The sequence below is a fragment of the Echinops telfairi genome, unplaced genomic scaffold (genome assembly GCF_000313985.2).
Source record: "Echinops telfairi isolate 266 unplaced genomic scaffold, ASM31398v2 ScPeMD7_3533;HRSCAF=4204_0, whole genome shotgun sequence".
NCBI lineage: Eukaryota > Metazoa > Chordata > Mammalia > Afrosoricida > Tenrecidae > Echinops > Echinops telfairi.
Window position 1 is genome coordinate 99,940,349 of NW_022107431.1, and position 19,145 is coordinate 99,959,493.

A 19,145-nucleotide genomic window follows, 5' to 3' on the forward strand; every position below is an offset into this window, starting at 1 on the left:
AAATAATCTATTAAAATTAGTCAGGTTCTCCTTTATTATTGTTCTTGGGTTTTTGAGCCCATCCCAATTTGTAATGATGGTTTAATTAAACTCTCCAGATTCTATGCCTGTTGCCAGAGAATACAGCAAAGATGAAGGACGGATTTAGCACTGATAAAAACCATATGACTGCTGTTTGGTGTTACTAAGTCTTATGGATATAATATTGGAATCTAGTGCTCGCCACCCTCGAGCTACAGAATGAACACCGATCTAGGAAACATTGAGAAGAATATTGAGGATGCAGGGGTCCTGGGGGATGGGGTGGGGGGTGGCAGAGGTGTGGTTAGAAAGTAGCCCTGCCAGCATTTCTCCCCTTCCTCTGACTTGTCTCACGATTGCTGTGTCAGGGATGGAGTGCCTCACCAGAGCGGAAGCAGACATTGTGTTGCTGGTGGATGGATCCTGGAGCATTGGCCGGGCAAACTTTAGAACTGTGAGGAGTTTCATTTCTCGTATCGTGGAAGTCTTTGAGGTTGGCCCTAAGAGAGTACAAGTTGGTAGGTTCTGATAATATTGAAGACATTCATCATGTCCATGATGACTGTGTCTTTTATGGATGCTAATGACACTGGTGTTACTTTAGCCCTTGCTCAGTATAGTGGAGACCCCAGAACGGAGTGGCAGTTAAATGCTCACCGGGACAAGAAAAGCTTGCTGCAAGCCGTGGCAAACCTGCCATACAAGGGAGGCAACACCCTCACAGGTGAGGAGGGATGTGCTGGGTGCTCATTTGGCTCTCGAATTTGGTCTGATCATGTGGCTGAGTGGAGATGTGACGGATCCTCTTCTTAAAAATCCCTCTAGGCATGGCTTTGAACTTCATTCGCCAACAAAGTTTTAAGACCCAAGCTGGCATGAGACCTCGAGCTCGCAAAATTGGTGTTCTCATCACTGATGGAAAATCCCAAGATGATGTAGAAGCACCTTCAAAAAAACTCAGAGATGAAGGCGTGGAGCTATTTGCTGTGGGTAAGTGCTAAAACGTGGAGATAGTTTTGTCTTTAAAAATATTATTTGAAGCATGAAGAACCCCCAACATTTCCCCGGTCACATGATTTAGCAAGTTAATATGCTAGGAAGTTAATTTCTTCTCTTCTACCTTGTAATGAAATAAAATTACATGGGTTCTTGGACAATAAGTGATGGGTTAAGAAGAGAAATTTGCAATTCATAGGATTCAGGAAAATGCCTCTTGTGATTTTCATAGCACCATGTTGATTTTTGATGTAGATTTTTTTTTTTACTCTCCTGGAATAACCCTGAAAAGATAAATAAATAAACACACACATATTGGGAAATTGGTGCCAGGAGCATTTAGGAATTCATTTAGAGTAACCTTCAGTTTATGTCTTTGTTATTTGTATATTTATAAGTGATACTTTATTATTGAGGAAACTAATACATAGGTTCCAGTTAATATAGAATAAAAATCTCAGGTTCACTCTTACAATGATTTTCCCTGACAATTGCTTTCATCTGTATACGCCCATCTTTTAAGGTATTAAAAATGCTGATGAAGATGAGTTAAAGATGATTGCAACTGATCCCGATGACACCCACGCATACAATGTGGCTGATTTTGACTCGCTCTCTAGGATTGTGGATGACCTCACCATTAACTTGTGTAACAGTGTCAAGGGCCCAGGTATGTTTAACTCAGTTTTACATCCATGAAATAGCTGATATTTTGGAGCAGATTTTCGTTTGTTTGTTGGTAGAAGTGAGGAGGGAGATTGGCCTGTGTATTATAAAATGTTTAGCAGCATCCGTGACCTGTGACCACTAGATTCTGATAGTACTCCTTATATTGTAACAACTATAAATATCTTCAGATGGTGTATTAGTCTGGGTACTTTGGAGAAACAAATCCACGGCGACTCACGTATAAGAGAGAGTTTTATGTAAAGAAAATGTGCATCACGAAAACATCCCAATCCAATGCTGCCCAAGCCCACAAGTCCAACATTAACCCATTAACCCAACACCAGTCCACAAAGTCCTCCACCTCACAAAACAGAGGCAATAATGCCGACTGCAGGAGGAAAGCTGAGTCCGTGAACGTGTAAGCATCTCAGCACTGGCAGGGGTCTCCATAAGGCTGCTCCAGCACCCAAGGCTGCATCGGGATAGGTCCATGCGGCTTCTCCTTGAGGATGTCTTGTAGGATGTCAATCTTGCAAGCTGAAGCAGGAAGCTGCTAAGGCAGCTGCATCCTGGTGCGACCATCACAAAGCAAGAGACCCGAGAACTAGAAAGGCGAGGCTTCACCACCCATTGATCCCTCCGCCTTTCAACCAGCACCACATGTGATTATCGGCCAGGCTGGCACAATTAACTAACTCAGATGGTGATAAATTCCCTTGATGGATGGAGTAAAAATGCAGTTGGAACCATTTCTGACTTATTTCTTGGGATAGCACCAAAGTATAAAATTATCTATAGCTTTGAAATACATTAAATTTACAGATGCTTGTAACACACGCACACACACACACACACACATACTTACTTGTGTATACAAGGGTGTTTCAAAAAGTTTGTGGAAAATGCAATGAAACAACGATAGTGGAATTTTCCCACAAGCTTTTTGAAACCACCTTGTGTAAATGTTTGAGGTCTCTCTCTTTTCTGGTGTATTTCTATTCTCTTGTAAAACATCTCCTCTCTAGGTAATCATGAAGGTAGCATTGTTTTATAAAATAGGTCACCTTTTGAAAACGTTTCTACTGTTAGAATCACCGAGGAATATTCTGTCTGGTTTTCTTTGCTTCAAGCACGGATGATGCAATTTGATACTTGATACTTGCCATCCCTAAATAGGAAGAGAAATTACAATTTTAGAGTTTGGATTTTTAAACAGTACATTGTCTCTCTTTGCCAGTGGAGAAATGGAGATTTAGAGAAGTTAAATTACTTAATCAGAGTCAGATTATTGAAGATGTTTGTGGGGATCTTTGGCAAATGTAGCTTTGGACAAGGGATTATGATTCGATAAGACATTATAGAACTGGATTCGCAGTGAGTGGTGCTTTGGGTTTATTATCCATTGAGATCATAGGGAATAATATGGTAAGCAACAAAACAGAAGACTTTTGATAAAATATCATGGTCTTTACTGTATTAGTAAAACACCTTTTAAGGGCATTATATACTTAAAATATCTTTTGTGTACATCCTGGTATGGACTAGCTTTAAGTGCATGTATGCTATGGGAAAGACTGTCCTTAAAGTATCTGTTTGTTAGGTTGTAGAAGGAATCTGATTTAAGAAAAGTTGGAATAAGTGTAACATAACTTGGTAGAAATGCTTCAGGTGCCTTGGGGTCGTGGGGATCCATTTACTCAGCTCTTCCTTCCGAGGTTCCCCTCTCCAGATTTTGGGAGATTTTCTTCACGGATTGAACAACAGACTCACCGTTTCCTTAGAGAAATAGACCAGCCAGGCAGCCGGAATTTGTAGGCTCCTGGCTGTGGATTAGCTAAGAGAGTCGTAGCTTTATTCAGTTGGAGAGGACTTGGAGTGTGGAGGAAAACACCTTTTGTCCGCTTTCCTTTTTGTTTATTTTTGTGTCAACTTTCTAACAGTTATATTCATACTAGTTCCCCAGACAGTAAAATTGCTTGATAATTTTGTAGGTTTGGTTATGACCACAATACAATCAAGTTTTGGATACTAAGAATGGAAATGCTCTCCCCAGTGTTGGCTTACACACAAAGTAGACAAGAGCTCACATGAGAGTGAATTGGCATGCATTTGTAGCCAGTGGGCTGATTCCTTACTCTTTAAAGTATTATTTGGGACATTTTTCTTTTCTTTTTTGAATAAATCATGTTATTGGGGGCACCTACAGCTCTTAGAACAACCCATACATCAGTTATATCAAGCGCATTTGTACATATGTTGTCATCATCATTTTCAAAACAATTTCTTTCTACTTGAGCTCTTGGTAACAGCTCCTCTTCTTCCCCACCCTCCCCCATACTCTCACCCTCGCGAACCCTTGATAAATTATAAATTATTATTCTTTTTATATCTTACACCATTTGCTGTCTCCCTTCACCCACAGTTCTGCTGTTTGTTCTGCCGGGTGGTGGGGGCAGTTGTACATCGATCATTTTGATTGGTTCCCCCTCTCTCCTCCTTCTCCCCAACCTTCCTCCTACCCTCATGGTATCGCTACTCCCATGACTGTTCTTGAGGGGTTTTGCTGTCCTGGATTCCATGTGTCCATGCTTTAGTCTAGCCTCATTTGTAAGGTAGATCTGGGCCATGATAGTGGGCGGGGAGGAAGAATTAAAGAACTGGAGGAATGTTGTGTGTTTCATTGGTGCTATACTGCACCCTGGCTGACTCGTTCCTTCTTTGTGTCCCTTCTGTGAGGGGATGCCCAATTGTCTACACATGCGCTTTGGGTCTGCACTCTGACCCCTCTCATTCACATTGATGTGGTTGTTTGTTTTGACTCTTCTGATGTCTGATATCTGATCCCGCCGGTCAACACCTCGTGATCACACTGGCTGGTGTGTTTCTTCTATGTGGCTTTGTTGCTTCCTTGCTAGATGGCCGCTTGTTTAACTTCAAGCCTTTTTAACTTGTTTAACTTCAAGCCTTTAAGATGCTATATAGCTTTTGATAGCTGGGCACCATTATCTTTCTTCACCACATTTGTTTATGCACCCATTTGTCTTCAGCGATCTTGTCGGCAAGGTGAGCATCACAGAATGCCCAGTTATTAGAACAAAGTGTTCTTGCATTGAGGGAGTATGTGACTAGAGACCCGATGTCTGTCTGCTACTTTAATACTTAAAATTTTAAATATATGTACATAGACTTATATCCCTATTGTTATATATAAACATATTTACATATGTATGTGCCTATATTTATTCCTCTATAAATGTCTTTTGCCTCCTACTTCTTTCCTCTATTTCCTTTTACTTTTCTCCTGCCCCACTATCATGTTCAGCCTTCATTCAGCTCTTAGTCATTGCTCTTGGCTGCATTGCACTTGATTGAACCCCACCAGGTATTCTACACCCACCTCACCATTGATTTTAGATCTCTTGTTGTTCCCTTGTTTGTTGACTCCCTCCTCCCTTTCTTCTACCACCTCCTTTCCCATGTCCCCCAGGAATGGTTGACCCCATTGTTTTCTCCTCGGGCTTATTTACCCTGCCTATCTTATATAGATAGACACGAAGGAAAAAAAACACCCTATAAATAGTTTCAGGTCTGTCTGTTGACCCTTATGAATGTTTTCCAATCAGGTCTGGTGAGGTGCCAAGCCCTGCCCACCAATTCCGAACTGTATTTTCAGGATTCTTTGGGGACTTTGTTGCGTTGTTCCCCTTGCTGCTCTGTTGTACTCTCTTCACATTTTGCCCTGGTGTCTGTGTGTGTGCGTGTGGGGGGTTGTGTGTGTCAGACCAGGTACAAGTTCCACACTGTGTCTCCAGCGCTGTCCCCAGTAGTGCTGTGGGTCATTGAGGGGGCATCCTATCTCATGGTGGGGCCAGCCCTATGGTCCTCTCTGTGCATTGACTGCAGGAATGTTGTCCTCGAGGTTTGATGGGGCAAGATGTGGTCCACTCTCTTTCTCTTTCTCTCTCTATCCCTCTTAATTTGATCCTGTGTGGTCTGGGCATAGCTGCTACTCTCCCCAGGCCGTATCTCCAGTGCTGTCCTCTCTAGTGTAGTCTTCTGGGACGGGAGTCGACATAGCTGGGATTGGGGCGAGTTGGGCATGTTTCTAATGGTTGTGTTGAGCATACTATTTCTATCTGTGTTACTGTGTATCCCAGATATTGTTCTGTGTTTGTCATTTCACCTGTATCTATCCACAGAGAACATGATCACTCCCAGTAGAGTATCTCTAAATTTAAAAATACTCGCTTCTTTTCATTCTCCATTGTAGGCCCTCTTACCACTGAAGTAAGTCTAGCAGGGGAACTGAATATGTATAGGTAATCACTTTTATCCTCATAAAGGAAAACATAGTAATCATTATTCCAAGAGATAAGGCCTTCATCAAAGACATAATTAAAATAACAACTCATTGCATCAAGGTTGTAATCTTTGTGGACACTGGCTGCCACTTTTTCTCCCAGAGAGCTGTGGGTGGGTTCAGACTGTTGCCCTTTCACCAAGCAGACAAGTATTTAGCTACTGATCTACCAAGGTTCTTTTCCCAAAGAAGAAACTAATAGAAATTTAAAGGGAAGTCAATAAACTCAGTTTTGAATCTTCTAACTCTGAAAAACCCTTTGGACCTCCATTCAGAAATGCTTGTGGGCAGTGAGGCCGAATCCTGATTTATTATACTATCTGAGCATGTGAGAGAAAGCGTAGAAACACATGGAATATGATGAGTAATGCTGTTTCTATTTAATGTCATATTCCTCCATAACATAGCTAGTGGAGTGGAAAAACATCTGTACCTCGTTTCCGCCTGCGGGGGATAAAGAATGTATGCCCTTTATTTCCATGTGTAGGTGACTTGGAAGCACCTTCTAACCTCGTTACCTCTGAGCGAACCCACCGTTCCTTTAGAGTGAGTTGGACCCCGCCTTCTGACAGTGTGGACAGATACAAGGTGGAATATTACCCGGTTTCTGGTGGAAAACGTCACGAAGTGAGTAGACAATGTCTGCAACCTACTCTTTCCGATGTCAAAGTTGGGTCCTCATTGGGGTTCTGAAGAACATATTGGTCGAGGGTCCGTAGAAATGTAAGATGGGACAGTACTGAGTTAAAAATAGTGTCTTCTAATCTTTGTTAGGCGTGCATTTCCATTTGGGCTTACTTAAAGAGAAAGAGCCTTGCTTAAATGCTTGTGGGTTTGTAAGAACTGCAGAATAGGCAATAGAACTTTTAAATTAAAATTTAGAATATGTTTGATTTATTTATTCATGAGTTTATAGCAGAACCATAGAGTTGAAAGGGGACCTTAAAGATTCTGTAGTTTCAGCCATTCCTTTTGCAAATAAGGCAATAATAGCAGTTGGGAGACTAAGTTATAAGAATTGTCCAAGATCTCTTGGTAATCTGGTAGTTTCCAAAACAAAGACACTGGCCTCACGGAAAAGCCATTTCTGGGTTCACTGCACTTAACGAGTTTGTAAGTATAGTAGGGGAAAAAAATAGAAACTGATTACAATGACGGTGTTCACAAATTTTTCTTTTTTCTTTTAGTTTTATGTGAGCCGACTGGACAGCAGCACAGTGCTGAAAGATCTGAAGCCCGAGACAGAGTATGTTGTTAATGTGTATTCTGTGGTAGAGGATGAATACAGTGAACCCCTGAAGGGCACAGAAAAAACCTGTAAGTGACATTAAAAGAAAGTGTACCCATTTGGTTTTTGGATTTTAAGATAAATGATGGCACATGTGGGATGTTTTCCAGCCTTCTGAATCACTTCTTTGATCAATATCTACCCAACAGCTATTTCTCTAGTGGTTTCTGGGCATGGGCTCCCTACGTACTCAGTATTTGTCTGCTCTTACTAGCTGCCATCATGGGACCTTCTGCTACAATAGGTGGTCAAGGCCATCAGTCTCTGATAACTTTTAAAGGAAAATACTTCTAACAGGGCTATTTACTTCTAAGGATTTTGGGACTTTCTGTTCAAATATACCTTTCCAGAAGGACAATACTTTAAACTTTACTGTATGAGGACAGTTTTTTGATGACCACGGCACTTCAAGTGTAAGATTCCAAGAGGTACAGTGTGAGGAGTGGAATTGTATTTAGGAGAGGAGTTATGCACAGACAACCTATTTCGGGCCTGCCAGTGACAAAGTGATCCCTCTGTTGGCACAGAGATCTGAGTCCTGACTTTTATTCTAGTGGCTGTGACTGTGAGTTGTGCTCTAGGGGAGCTGTTCCTCATTCCTATTCCCAGTAGATGTTCCAAGGTCTTAGGAAAATACTACTTTCCTTCTTCATTCTTGGATGGGCTCCCTGATAACAAGATGCCACTTTAAAGAGGAAGGAGGGAGTGTGAGAGTGTGACTCTCTCCACAGCAAGAGCGGACACCACTTACTGCTCAGGTTCTTACACTCTTTCATACTGGACCGTAGGAGACTGGATATATACATAGTCCTTAAAACTCTAAGCCCACTCTCTCTTTTTGTTTAAAGCTCAATCTCTTATTGTAAAATAGAAGGCTTCATGAGGATTAACAGAAGAGGAGGGCATATAACTTTCTATGCTGCATTGTGGGCGTACCTTCAAAGAGCTCATATCCCAATCACACTGTTATTGAGTCACTGTGGACTCCTAGTGACCATAGGGTTCCCAAGGATGTAAATTGTAATGGGGGCAATCAGCCTCATCTTTGATTGACTGGTGGGTTTGAATCATTGGTCTTGCTGTTAGCAATCCAATGCTTACCAGACAGTGCTACCAAAACTCTTTTTTTTAAAAAAATTATTATTTGGCAGTTAATACATAGATCATTCCATAGTTCAATCATGTTAAGCAGATTGTGCAGTTACTACCACAGTCAGTTTCCAAACATTCCTTTTCTTCCTGTATTTCTTGACATCATCTCCCTTTTACTGAAAAACCCTTATTCTACTTGCTGCCCCTACAGGTTAATCAATCCTGGCTTTCATATACTGAAACACAGAAAAGCATGTAACACAACTTCAAGAGGGTAACCTCCAATGACATAACATCTCTGAGATACACCCTGATATGAACAAACAAAACAAAACAAAACAAAACATACCAAAAATACAGAAAATGCTGAAAACCAAATCAGGTCCAGCATGAAGCAGAGGGGGATCAACTGACAAGGTTTTAGCACAATCAAGTCAGATTTATGCCTTTGATCTTCTACACTCATCTCTCTGACACACTCTGTTTAGTAACCACTATCTTCCCATCCCTCAATTGTGGAGAGAGGGAGTTCACTAGAGGCTTATTTCCTGTGTAGTTCCTACAAATGAATGTTGAGCACCCACTGTCATCCATAGCTTTCTGAACACCAGAATCTCACATTTTAGGCTCTGATTCTAATCCCTCCTTTGACTTTGGATTATATGATTTACAATACTGGTGACTGATGATGGTGTGCTTCTTCTGTGTGGACTTAGTTGACATCTCACTTAGATGGCTGTTTGTTTGGAGACAAGCCTTTAAGACCCTGAAAACTATCTATAGGTTCATCAATCCTGAGTTTCATTCACTGAAAAACAAAAAAACACATAACACAACTTCAAGAAGGTGACCCGAATGACATAACACCTCTGAGATACACCCTAATATCAACAAAAACAAAATAAAAGAGAATCTCCATCACAGGTTTGCCAGAACTATACATACCTAACACAGCATACAGGGGATTGCTATAGCAAGACCACGATTGTCTGCCTGCTAACAGCTCAACAGTCTTGGTACAGCTGCCTCTGCTTCCTCAGACACCATGCATTCTCCGACTTAAGTCCTCAGGTGACAAGTGTGTCGGAGGTAGACTCCCGTTCACCCATGGGATCTCACGGATGCTGTCTCTGGAGCATGCTGTGCACCCCGAAGACTCAGGATTCAGTGTCCCAGTGCTCCAGGGCTTCCGGCCTGGGTCCCCAGGCAGAACTCTTATAAATCTCCTGAACTATTATGATAACATGTGGTGCTCTTATTTAAAAGTGTTTGAAAGCAAAATGAAACAAATACTCTGTTGGTTATTTATGAATGAAGTTCTATGATGTAAGAATGAAAATAATGAACCTATAGCCATTCCAGACAAAGACTGTCTTCTTAGGAAGCTGGTATCTATTTTTGGCTTCCACGATGGACCCCCTGGATTTCCATTTGCAATTTAGACATTGGCATTTTTTCCTCTATGAAACAGGTGGACCAGGCAGTACTGATTTGTGGGGTGATGTTCCACAGTGAGAAGGGAGTGTTTTTTGAGAGAGGCGAGGGTTATATCAATACTGGATTCTCTCAGTGACCCAGTCTCTGTTTAGTACATGTAAATATCAATCATTAAGTAGGAGAAAGAAGTTAAAAATATGAGTGGAATGATATGAATTAGCCTGATGTCTGCTTTGTGTTTTGCCAGTGCCCGTCCCCGTTGTCAGCCTGAATATTTACGACATCGGGCCTACCACCATGCACGTGCAGTGGCAGCCTGTGGGGGGTGCGACTGGTTACACCTTGTCATATGAACCCCTCAACGCCACAAAGCCAGTGAAGGCCAAAGAGGTGGGACCTACTTGTTCTTTATCGCCGGGTCTTCAAGAGACTTTTGAGGTTTTTAGGGTCTCCATGAACTAACTATGATTCCTTATGGATTCATTGTAACTTACATACAAAAGAGAAAACTAGGTTTGCCGTCTGTGGCACACTTTGAAAAGCACTGATATGAAAATGTAAATGCAGCTCTTATAAAGGAAACATGAAAACTGTACTGTTATAATGTGGTGGTTATGAATGCGTCTGCGTCCATTTGGGCGTTGTGAGCCAGCACCTGATGCGCACGTGCCCTCTGCAGATGCCCGTGGGGCCGTCAGTGAACGATGTGCAGCTGACTGAGCTCCTCCCCAACACAGAGTATGCTGTCACGGTGCAGGCCGCCCTGCACGACCTCACCAGCGAGCCTGTCACTGCTCGGGAAGTCACCTGTAAGTCAGTGCCTGCTGGCCTCCCTGCTGATGGCTGCAGTCCTTGCGGCTTAAACAAATTTCTTTCACCTAACACTGCTAACTTGGTTTTAAGCTTTAGAGTTCTTACTTTTGACTATCGGATTTGAGAGGAACTACCTCAATTTTAGACTTCTATCTGCATCTTAAATTAATTGTAGGGTGGACTGATGTTTTATGCATTTACTTACCTTATCATTTGTGGCCAAGTTGACCCAGACTCGTGTGCAAGCGTAGAGCTGTGCTTTCAGTGTAGAGCTGTGTTTTCAATGGAGCCTTGGTGGCAGAGTGGGTGTTTACTGGGCTGCTAACCCTGAGGTCAGCAGTTTGAAACCACTAGCCACTCTGCTTCTGTAAAGATTGACAGTCGCAGGGCAAACACACAAAGGCAGTTTTACCCTGCCCTTAGGGTCATTATGAGTCGGAACAGTCTCTGTGGCAGTGAGTTTGATTTTGTTGCCTTTTCCGATAGAAATAGACGGCTAGGCCTTCCTTCCAGTGCCCCTCTTGCTGAACGGACACCTCCCACCATTGCTTAGCAGCACACACTGGACCCAGGAGCTCCTTCCCTTGGAGTTGGGATGTGGCCTACAATCAGTGTAACACTCGGGTTTGTTTTCTACCTCAAGTGATGCAAACCTGGATGGATGCCGCATGAGGTCTCCCTGTGCAGTGAAACAGGCTGATTGAGTGGTTGTGCTTAGGTGCCACGGAGTCATTTCTGACTCATAGTGACCCAAGGTACAGCAGGTGGAAACTCCTGTGCCAGCCTCACAGTCGTGCTTCTGGGTGAGCTCATCGATGCAGCCGTGGTAGAGATGCATCTCGCGGACGGTCTTCCTTTCTCTCACTGCCCTGCTACTTCCCCGGGCACTGGTTTCTACTGACAGCAGGGCAAATAGGAACTTTTAAAATTGGAACTTATTTAAAAAGTGGATGAGAAGTTAGGGTTGTGATAAACACGTTGAAAGGTATCTTATTTTTCAAAAGCCTGAACGCAAAATAAATCTATCACTGGTAGAATTATGGTACTTATAAAAAACTTCATTTGCTGTGTACATTTTAAGTTTTCTTCAAGTACCTTCCTGAAAACATGTGCGGAGGTCTTGCACCTTGCGGTTGATGACCATATCATCACCCTCATGCATCTCATGCTCCTCTAGCGCCTCTACCCAGACCTCGAGATTTGAAACTCCGAGATGTGACTCACAGCACCATGAACGTTTTGTGGGAACCCGCACCTGGAAAAGTCCGTAAATATATCATCCGATACAAAACACCGGAAGAGGATGTCAAAGAGGTACGTTGGCGAGTAGAGGGGATTTGGAAATCTTAATTTTTTTAGTGGATTTACCAAAAGAACTCTTGATGAGTAGAGCTGAGAACATTTTGTGAGTACTTGTAATTTCTTTCAAGGAGTGCTGAAAATGTGTGAGATTAGTAAAGCAGTTTTAAAAACCAGATAATATATTATACTCTCTTGCCTTTAGCTTAGAAATGTTTGTTGTATGAAGTTAATCTTGAAAAAAGTAATCCTTTAGCAGATAAGAAGTTATAGAATCTAAATGGCATTTCCTTCTCCTTCAGATGCCTTACATGGTGTTCTGCATTCTAAGAATTGCTAAAAAAGTTACTCATGCCATAATACTGTTTCTAAAAATAAAAGGTGGGAAGGTGATGCAGAAAGAAGTCTTGGAGTCTGTCAGAGCATGGGATGATAGGATAGTTGAGCAAGACAGAGAGGAAGGATGAATGCGTTCCTGGGGGAGTCTTCCTGTGATAGTGAACTCTTTATCAGGTGATGCTGAGGTGAAGAGCTGTTTCCATGGCAACTTGATTCGAAATGGGAACAAATTGAGGAAGATTTAGTAGCAAAGGGGTCTAAAACTGGAGTATGTGTGGAAGAGCACTAATATTAGAATCCCAGAGTCATTTGTGGGACATAGAAGTTGTTTCTCGGAGCACCTACTGGACAGACTCCGCTGGTCAATTGTGAATGCGAGGAAACCAAATGTATGCCTGTGCACATGCATCCCCTTCTCTCCGGACTTCAGTTTCAAAAGGGATATGACTGCTAATGGGCCCCTCAGGGTTCTTGTGTATGGCAAAGGAGACAGTGCACAGGGGAGCATGTCTGCAGAAACAAGGCAGTAATAAGAAAGGAAACCTGTGAAAAATTGTGGTGACCTGATTCTATAGACAGCCATCATTTACAATGTCAGGTATGGTACACACACACACACACACACACATATTTCACTTTGCAAACTTTTAAACATCACCCAGTTCCTGTGCTCTTATGCAAACTGGGAAATACTGCTTGTTTTGGAATCACAGTGCTCATGCTCTGGTGCACAAACTAACAAGCGCATTGCCATTGAGTCGTTCTCGGACGCTGTAGGGCAATGTAGCCCTCCCCTAGACGATAATCTTTATGGACGCAGACTGCCGTCTTTCTTCCAAGGAGCGGTAGGTGGGTTTGAACCATCAACCGACTGGTTGATTGGCAGCCTAGCTTCAACACTGGGCCATCAAGGGATCCTTCAACCACAGAGTCATGTTGAATCTAACCTCTGTGTAAAATGCGTTCCACTGTTGTTTTCGTTATAGGTCGAGGTGGATAAATCACGGACCAGCATCCCCCTCAGAGACCTCTTTTCACAAACCTTGTACACTGTCAGTGTTTCTGCAGTGTACGACGAGGGGGAGTCACCCCCAGTGACGGCTCAGGATACTACCAGTGAGTTGTGGTTACATCTTATTGACCATTAGGGGATAGTATGGTGTACGCTTATCTAACATAATTGGGTGTATAATTTCTGGATTCCCTTTTGTTCCCAAGCCAGTTTTTAATCATGTTTGGATTTATAGGTTGCTTTTCCTGTGTTTTTGTTGGAACAAAGTGTCCCATCTTCTAGCTTTGTTTCTATTCCTTCAATAAATTATTTCTATCCCACTTCATCATTCCATTAGGCAATGTTGCTATTACATGCTCCAGATATTTAACTGATGTGTGTGTGCCTGTATGTGTGTCTGTCAGTAGAGGGATGTGGATATTTAACTGACGTGTGTGTGCCTGTATGTGTGTCTGTCAGTAGAGGGATGTGGATATTTAACTGACGTGTGTGTGCCTGTATGTGTGTCTGTCAGTAGAGGGATGTGGATATTTAACTGACGTGTGTGTGCCTGTATGTGTGTCTGTCAGTAGAGGGAGGTGGGGAATGGGTATTCTTCTTGTATGTTGGGCATTTTCTCTTGAAAAGGTGGGATTGATTTTCAAATGTTTTGAGAACTTTACTATATTTAAAGTGCTGTCAAGGTTACTAAAATCATTGCCTCCTCAACAGTTCATGATTTAGTGATGGAGATAGAGAAGTGTAGTTAACAGTCTATGAGATTGAGTCTGGAAGGCCAGGTGAGTGGCAATCAAATTGTGCTCCCTGCATCTCTGAGAAAGGGAGACTGCTACAGTGGAGGGCTGGGAGAGCCACACAGAAGCATGCTGGCGCCTCCAGCCCCTCTCTATTCTGCTTCATCTTTGTGGAAGGCTGGTTATTCTACCTCTACTGGTACTTTCTCTTTGGCTCAAAGATGATTGCCTGTCCATCTTTTTTTCTCTACTCCGAGTACCCCTGCTCCTTCCATGGAAGCCTATCGTGCATCTCCAGCACCTGGAACCATGCTCTCTGTATCATTGCATAATCTAAATAGAGGTAAAGACACGGCATTCTAGCGCAGCACTGCCCCAAAGAAAAATAATGTGAACCACAATGCAAATTTAAATTTTCAACCAGCCACATTTGACAAGAAGCAGGTGAAATTCAATTTTTAATAATTCACTGCCATTGAGCTGACTCCAACTCATAGTGACCCAACAGGACAGAGTAGAACCTCCCTGTGGGTTTCTGAGTCTGTACATCTTTAAAGGAGTAGAAACCTCATCTTTCTCCCATGGAGCAGCTGGTAGATTCAAACTGTTGATCTTGTAGTTGGCAGCCCAAGGCAAACCCCACTATACCACCTCAGCTCTGTTTTCTTCAGCCCAATACATCAGAAAGTATTATTTCAATATGTAATGGGTATGTAAACATTTAAGCACACATTTATGTTATATTTTTCATATTAATTATGCAAAATCAAGTGTGTGTTTAGATGAGGCACTTTTCAACAGCTCAGCAGCCACATAGTGGGGAGCAAACGTCTAGCAAATTTAAATAACTTAGCCTAACTTGTTAGCTAGTGGTTGGTTACCTAGTGGTGGTTTTTAGGTGGTGGTGTGGAAAACTTAACCCCTGCACTGCCAGGCTACTTTATATGCTTCTTGCTTGTAAGTTTCCAGAATAATTTTCAGATGGGGCCTCCCGAGGATGACCTTAACAGTTGGTTTGTTTTGCAGTTGTGTTTGTGGGAGTGGAGCCACATGACCTGCCTCAATGAGCCCTTTCTTTTTCTTTTTTTGGTTGGCCTTTAGGAGTGTTTTCCAGTCCAGTCTGTTGGGGCAGCATGTCCTGGCCCCAAAGGCCACCTTCAGCATTCCCTGGGGACCTCTCCGCTCTGTTCCCTTTCTGTTCTGTTGCACCCCCTTACTGTTTTGCCTCAGTGTGGCGGGATCAGATCGGGCGCAATTCCCACACTGTGTCTCCCGTGTGGTTCCCTGTAGGGCTTTTATGGGTCAGTGAGGGGCGTCATGTCTCATAGTGGGACTGGCCATGTAGTCCTCTCTGTGGACTGGCTGCTCTAATCGGGAACATAGTCCTCACGGCCTGGTGGGCCAGGATGTGCTCCACTCTCTTCTCCTCCCCCTTTATCTGCTTCCATGTGCTCCGATCAGATATAGTGCTCTCCAGGAGCCGCAGATTCAATGCTGTCCTTTGAAATAAATTCTTCTGGGGGTGCTCTTTTTCCCCTTCCTTGCTGTTGTTTATGTATGAAGCTACTCTCTTGTCTTTCAGTTTCATCCTGCTCCCTCATCTTCCCTTCTTGTTCCCATCCCATCTCCACCTTTGTCTCTGGGTGTTCTGGGGCTCCTCCTCTCTCTCTCTCTCTTTTGGCCTTTTTGTACAAAGATTAGTTTCGATGTGGTCTGTAGCTGCTTTGTTAACCAATTAAAGAAAAAAATTTTTTTAATTAAAAAAAATTCTTCTGGCTGGAGGGGCAGGTGTCCAAGTAGTAGTTTGAGATTTGGGCTGGCCCCCAGCATCAGCTTTCTTCACCACATTTGCTTATGCACCCATTTTGCCATCAGCAATTGAGTCAGGAAGGTGAGCATCAAAGAATGGCAGGTTATTAGAACAGTGTTCTTGCATTGAGGGGGTACTTGAATAGAGGCCCAATGTCCATCTGCTACCTTAATACGTAACATATAAATATGTACATAGATCTATTTCCTTATTGTTATATATAAATACATACCTCTATTTAGACCTCTTTAAATGTCCTTTACCTGCTAGTTCTTTTCTCTATTTCCTCTTTTCCCACTATCATGTTCGATCTTCATTTGGTTTTCAGTAATTCCTCTTGGCTACATTGCACTTGATCAAGCCCCACCAGGCATCCTATGCCTTCGTCACCATTGATTTTAAATAATTTGTTGTCCCTGCATTTTTGGCTCTCTCCTTCCTTCCTCTCCTCCCTCTCCCTTGTCCCTCCTGAAATCATCAGTCCCATTGTTTTCTCCTCTGGATTGTTTACCCCGTCTACTTTCTCTTGATAGACAAGCAAGAACAATAAGCAGAAAATGAAAACAAACAAAAAACCCCAAACCAACAACAAAAAAGAAAAGCCTATAAATAGTTCCAAGTCTGTGTTGTTGACCTTTATGAGCGTTTTCCAGTCCAGTCTGATGGGGTGCCACACCCTGGACACAAAGTCTCTTTTGGGGATTCCTCCGGGACGTCATTGCTTTGCTCCTCTTGCTGCTTTGTTGCATGCCCTTAGTGTTTCTCCCCCAATTGGTGGGGTCAGATTGGGGACAATTCCCACACTCTGTCTTCAGTGTTGTCCTGTAGCGCTGTGGGTCAGTGATGGAAATTGTGTCTCATGGTAGGGCCAGCCCTATGATCCTCTCTGTGCATTGGTTTCTCCCAGCAGGAATATCGTCCTTGGGCTTGGTGGGCCAGGGGTGTGTTCTACTCTCTCTTTCCCTCTTAGTTTGCTCCCGTGTGCTCTGTTCACAAGTGCCCCTCTCCTGGAGCTGTAAATTCAGTGCTGTCCTTTGTAGTCCATTGTCCTTCAGTGCTGCCCATCAGTTCCCTTGGGAACCATCAGACTGATGATTCTTCGGCAGGGGGGCTGGCCATGTACTGGGATTGGGGCTGCCCCCGCAGACCTCTCTATTGGTTGGCTACATCATGCCGGTATGTTGCATTCACTTCTTGGCACACTGGGTTCTCAATGGGCCCTTTCATTGTAATGATTAGAAATACCATTTTAATATGTCTGAGTTTTTGTGTAGTTGGCTCTGGTTTCCAGGAGATAGAGAATTACTTGGCAATAAAAGCTCAGGACTGATGCCAGATGTTCCACATTGCTTGGTCTGAGAATCATCCAGCGAGCCTGGTCAATGGAGGGGCTGTTAGCTGGGGTTTCAGCAATCAGTCAACAGCACCCCCAGGGATGTCCCTACTGGTTGGTCAGAGTCAGAACTGTCTGTTTAGTGTTGTGTGTTCAGGATCTATAGGAAAAAACTATCCATGGGTTACCTAGACCTAGATCATCACATTATCAAGGCTTCCTTCCTGTGGTAAAATTCCTCGGTTGGAATTTACTGTATGTTTCCACATGTATGTCACAGTAAATGATAAAACTGCGATACTTGTCATTACAGTAAGGTTGAGGCTCTCATTTTTAAAATGCATTGAGTAAAAATGAAGTAGTTTTTTTGGGGATTAGGAAACAAAGTCCTGAAAAGTTAACTTACAATTGAATACGTGTTTCTTTCTTTGGGCATTGTCTTAAATTTGCAATCCAGGCATAGATGAGTTTGTGCTATTTTTGGTAAGGAGCAGGGCCTTCTGACCTGGAGCCCAAAGTTGGAGCCAGGGGTGGGCTTGAGGAATTCCCTGGGCTCTCTGGTGTTGCACGCCAGAGTTTGTATTATGTGCTTAGAGGTATTGTCCTAGGAAAGAGTCCCTGACTCTTATTAGATTCTCAACATAACTTTGAAACACAGTAAAGTTGCAAAACACCGAGAAGAACATTACTAAATAGTACCCTAAAAATTACTATCTTAAGGGAAAAAATGGAGTATAAATATTATATTCATATAATGCTCTGTCATGTTCAGAGCACTTTCTTTTGTTTACTTTTCAAATAAACCGAATGGGCAAGATGCTTGCTTCTAAGCAATGCATTAGTCAGTATTTCCATGCCCATGCAGATAAAACAAAGGAGTTTTACAATATCACATTAAGTTTGCAATATTGTAAGGACACATTCAAAAACTTAGCCCTGCTTTTTCTCATGGCAGAGTATGTGCCAGCCCCAACCAATTTGAGGATTACTGAAGTAACACAAGAGAATTTCAGGGGAACGTGGGATCATGGAGCTTCGGATGTGTCTCTCTACAGAGTCACGTGGGCACCTTTTGGAAGTGCAGATAAGATGGAGGTAGTGTGAACTCTCTTTTTATTCTTTTCTTCTCACATCTCCTTTCATAAGGAATTCTATTAGCTCTCCTGCCAGATTAGCATCTTTCCTAACTGGTGGTTTTTAAGTTCACGGCCTCCATGAGAGCAGAAGGGGTTTCTAATTGATTATAATAAATTGTCTCTCAGGGTTGTATGCTAGAAGCGGTGACTTAATTTCTGTGAGTAAGATTTTTCCCTCTTTCCTCAAGACCATTGTCAATGGAGATGACAACACGATGGTGTTTGAGAACCTGAACCCAAACACGCTCTATGAAGTGTCAGTGACTGCCATCTATCCCGATGAGTCCGAGAGCGATGACCTGGTGGGCAGCGAGCGCACTTGTAGGTTTTTGACTTTCAAACAGAACATGGCGATTTTAAAATTACTTTTAAAAAATAGCTAAAGTTGCATGAATAATGTTTTCTCAAACTCTGTTTTCTTTTTAGTGCGTTTGATTCCCGTAACACAAGGTAAGAATTTCATTTGCTGAACACTATGAATGAATCAGTAGAGGAGTAAAAGTGACAACAGACCAACCCATTGGGCTTCTTTTAAAACGTGCCTTGTTGAATGGGGCCTCTTTGAAATGGGGCTTTCCTGAAAAGCTTTGCTTTGTTTTACTGCTTCTTAAGCTGTCACTTAAGATTCACCGCCTTTACTCCATTTGGGGTAAGGTCACCTTTCCTTTCAAACCTAGCAGAATATAGATTTATTTATTGTGCTTAGGAATGTTCTATCTGTCGATTGATCTATCTATCTATCTATCTATCTATCTATCTATCTATCTATCAATCTATCTATCTACCTATCTATCATCTATCTCCAT

At 42.6% G+C, this 19,145-nt stretch overlaps 1 protein-coding gene across 1 annotated transcript in view; it reads left to right on the plus strand.

Moving 5' to 3' along the window:
• The window catches only part of COL12A1 (collagen type XII alpha 1 chain), a 116,425-nt gene that overhangs the window by 39,443 nt on the left and 57,837 nt on the right, over window positions 1-19,145 (plus strand). The window contains exons 16-28 of the mRNA XM_045294385.1: window positions 390-539; window positions 626-745; window positions 847-1,011; window positions 1,541-1,687; window positions 6,534-6,673; window positions 7,234-7,363; window positions 10,111-10,253; window positions 10,543-10,672; window positions 11,854-11,990; window positions 13,301-13,430; window positions 18,159-18,298; window positions 18,528-18,660; window positions 18,766-18,789. Of these exons, the coding sequence (XP_045150320.1) occupies window positions 390-539; window positions 626-745; window positions 847-1,011; window positions 1,541-1,687; window positions 6,534-6,673; window positions 7,234-7,363; window positions 10,111-10,253; window positions 10,543-10,672; window positions 11,854-11,990; window positions 13,301-13,430; window positions 18,159-18,298; window positions 18,528-18,660; window positions 18,766-18,789 (1,689 nt within the window). The remainder of the gene's footprint in view (window positions 1-389; window positions 540-625; window positions 746-846; window positions 1,012-1,540; window positions 1,688-6,533; window positions 6,674-7,233; window positions 7,364-10,110; window positions 10,254-10,542; window positions 10,673-11,853; window positions 11,991-13,300; window positions 13,431-18,158; window positions 18,299-18,527; window positions 18,661-18,765; window positions 18,790-19,145) is intronic.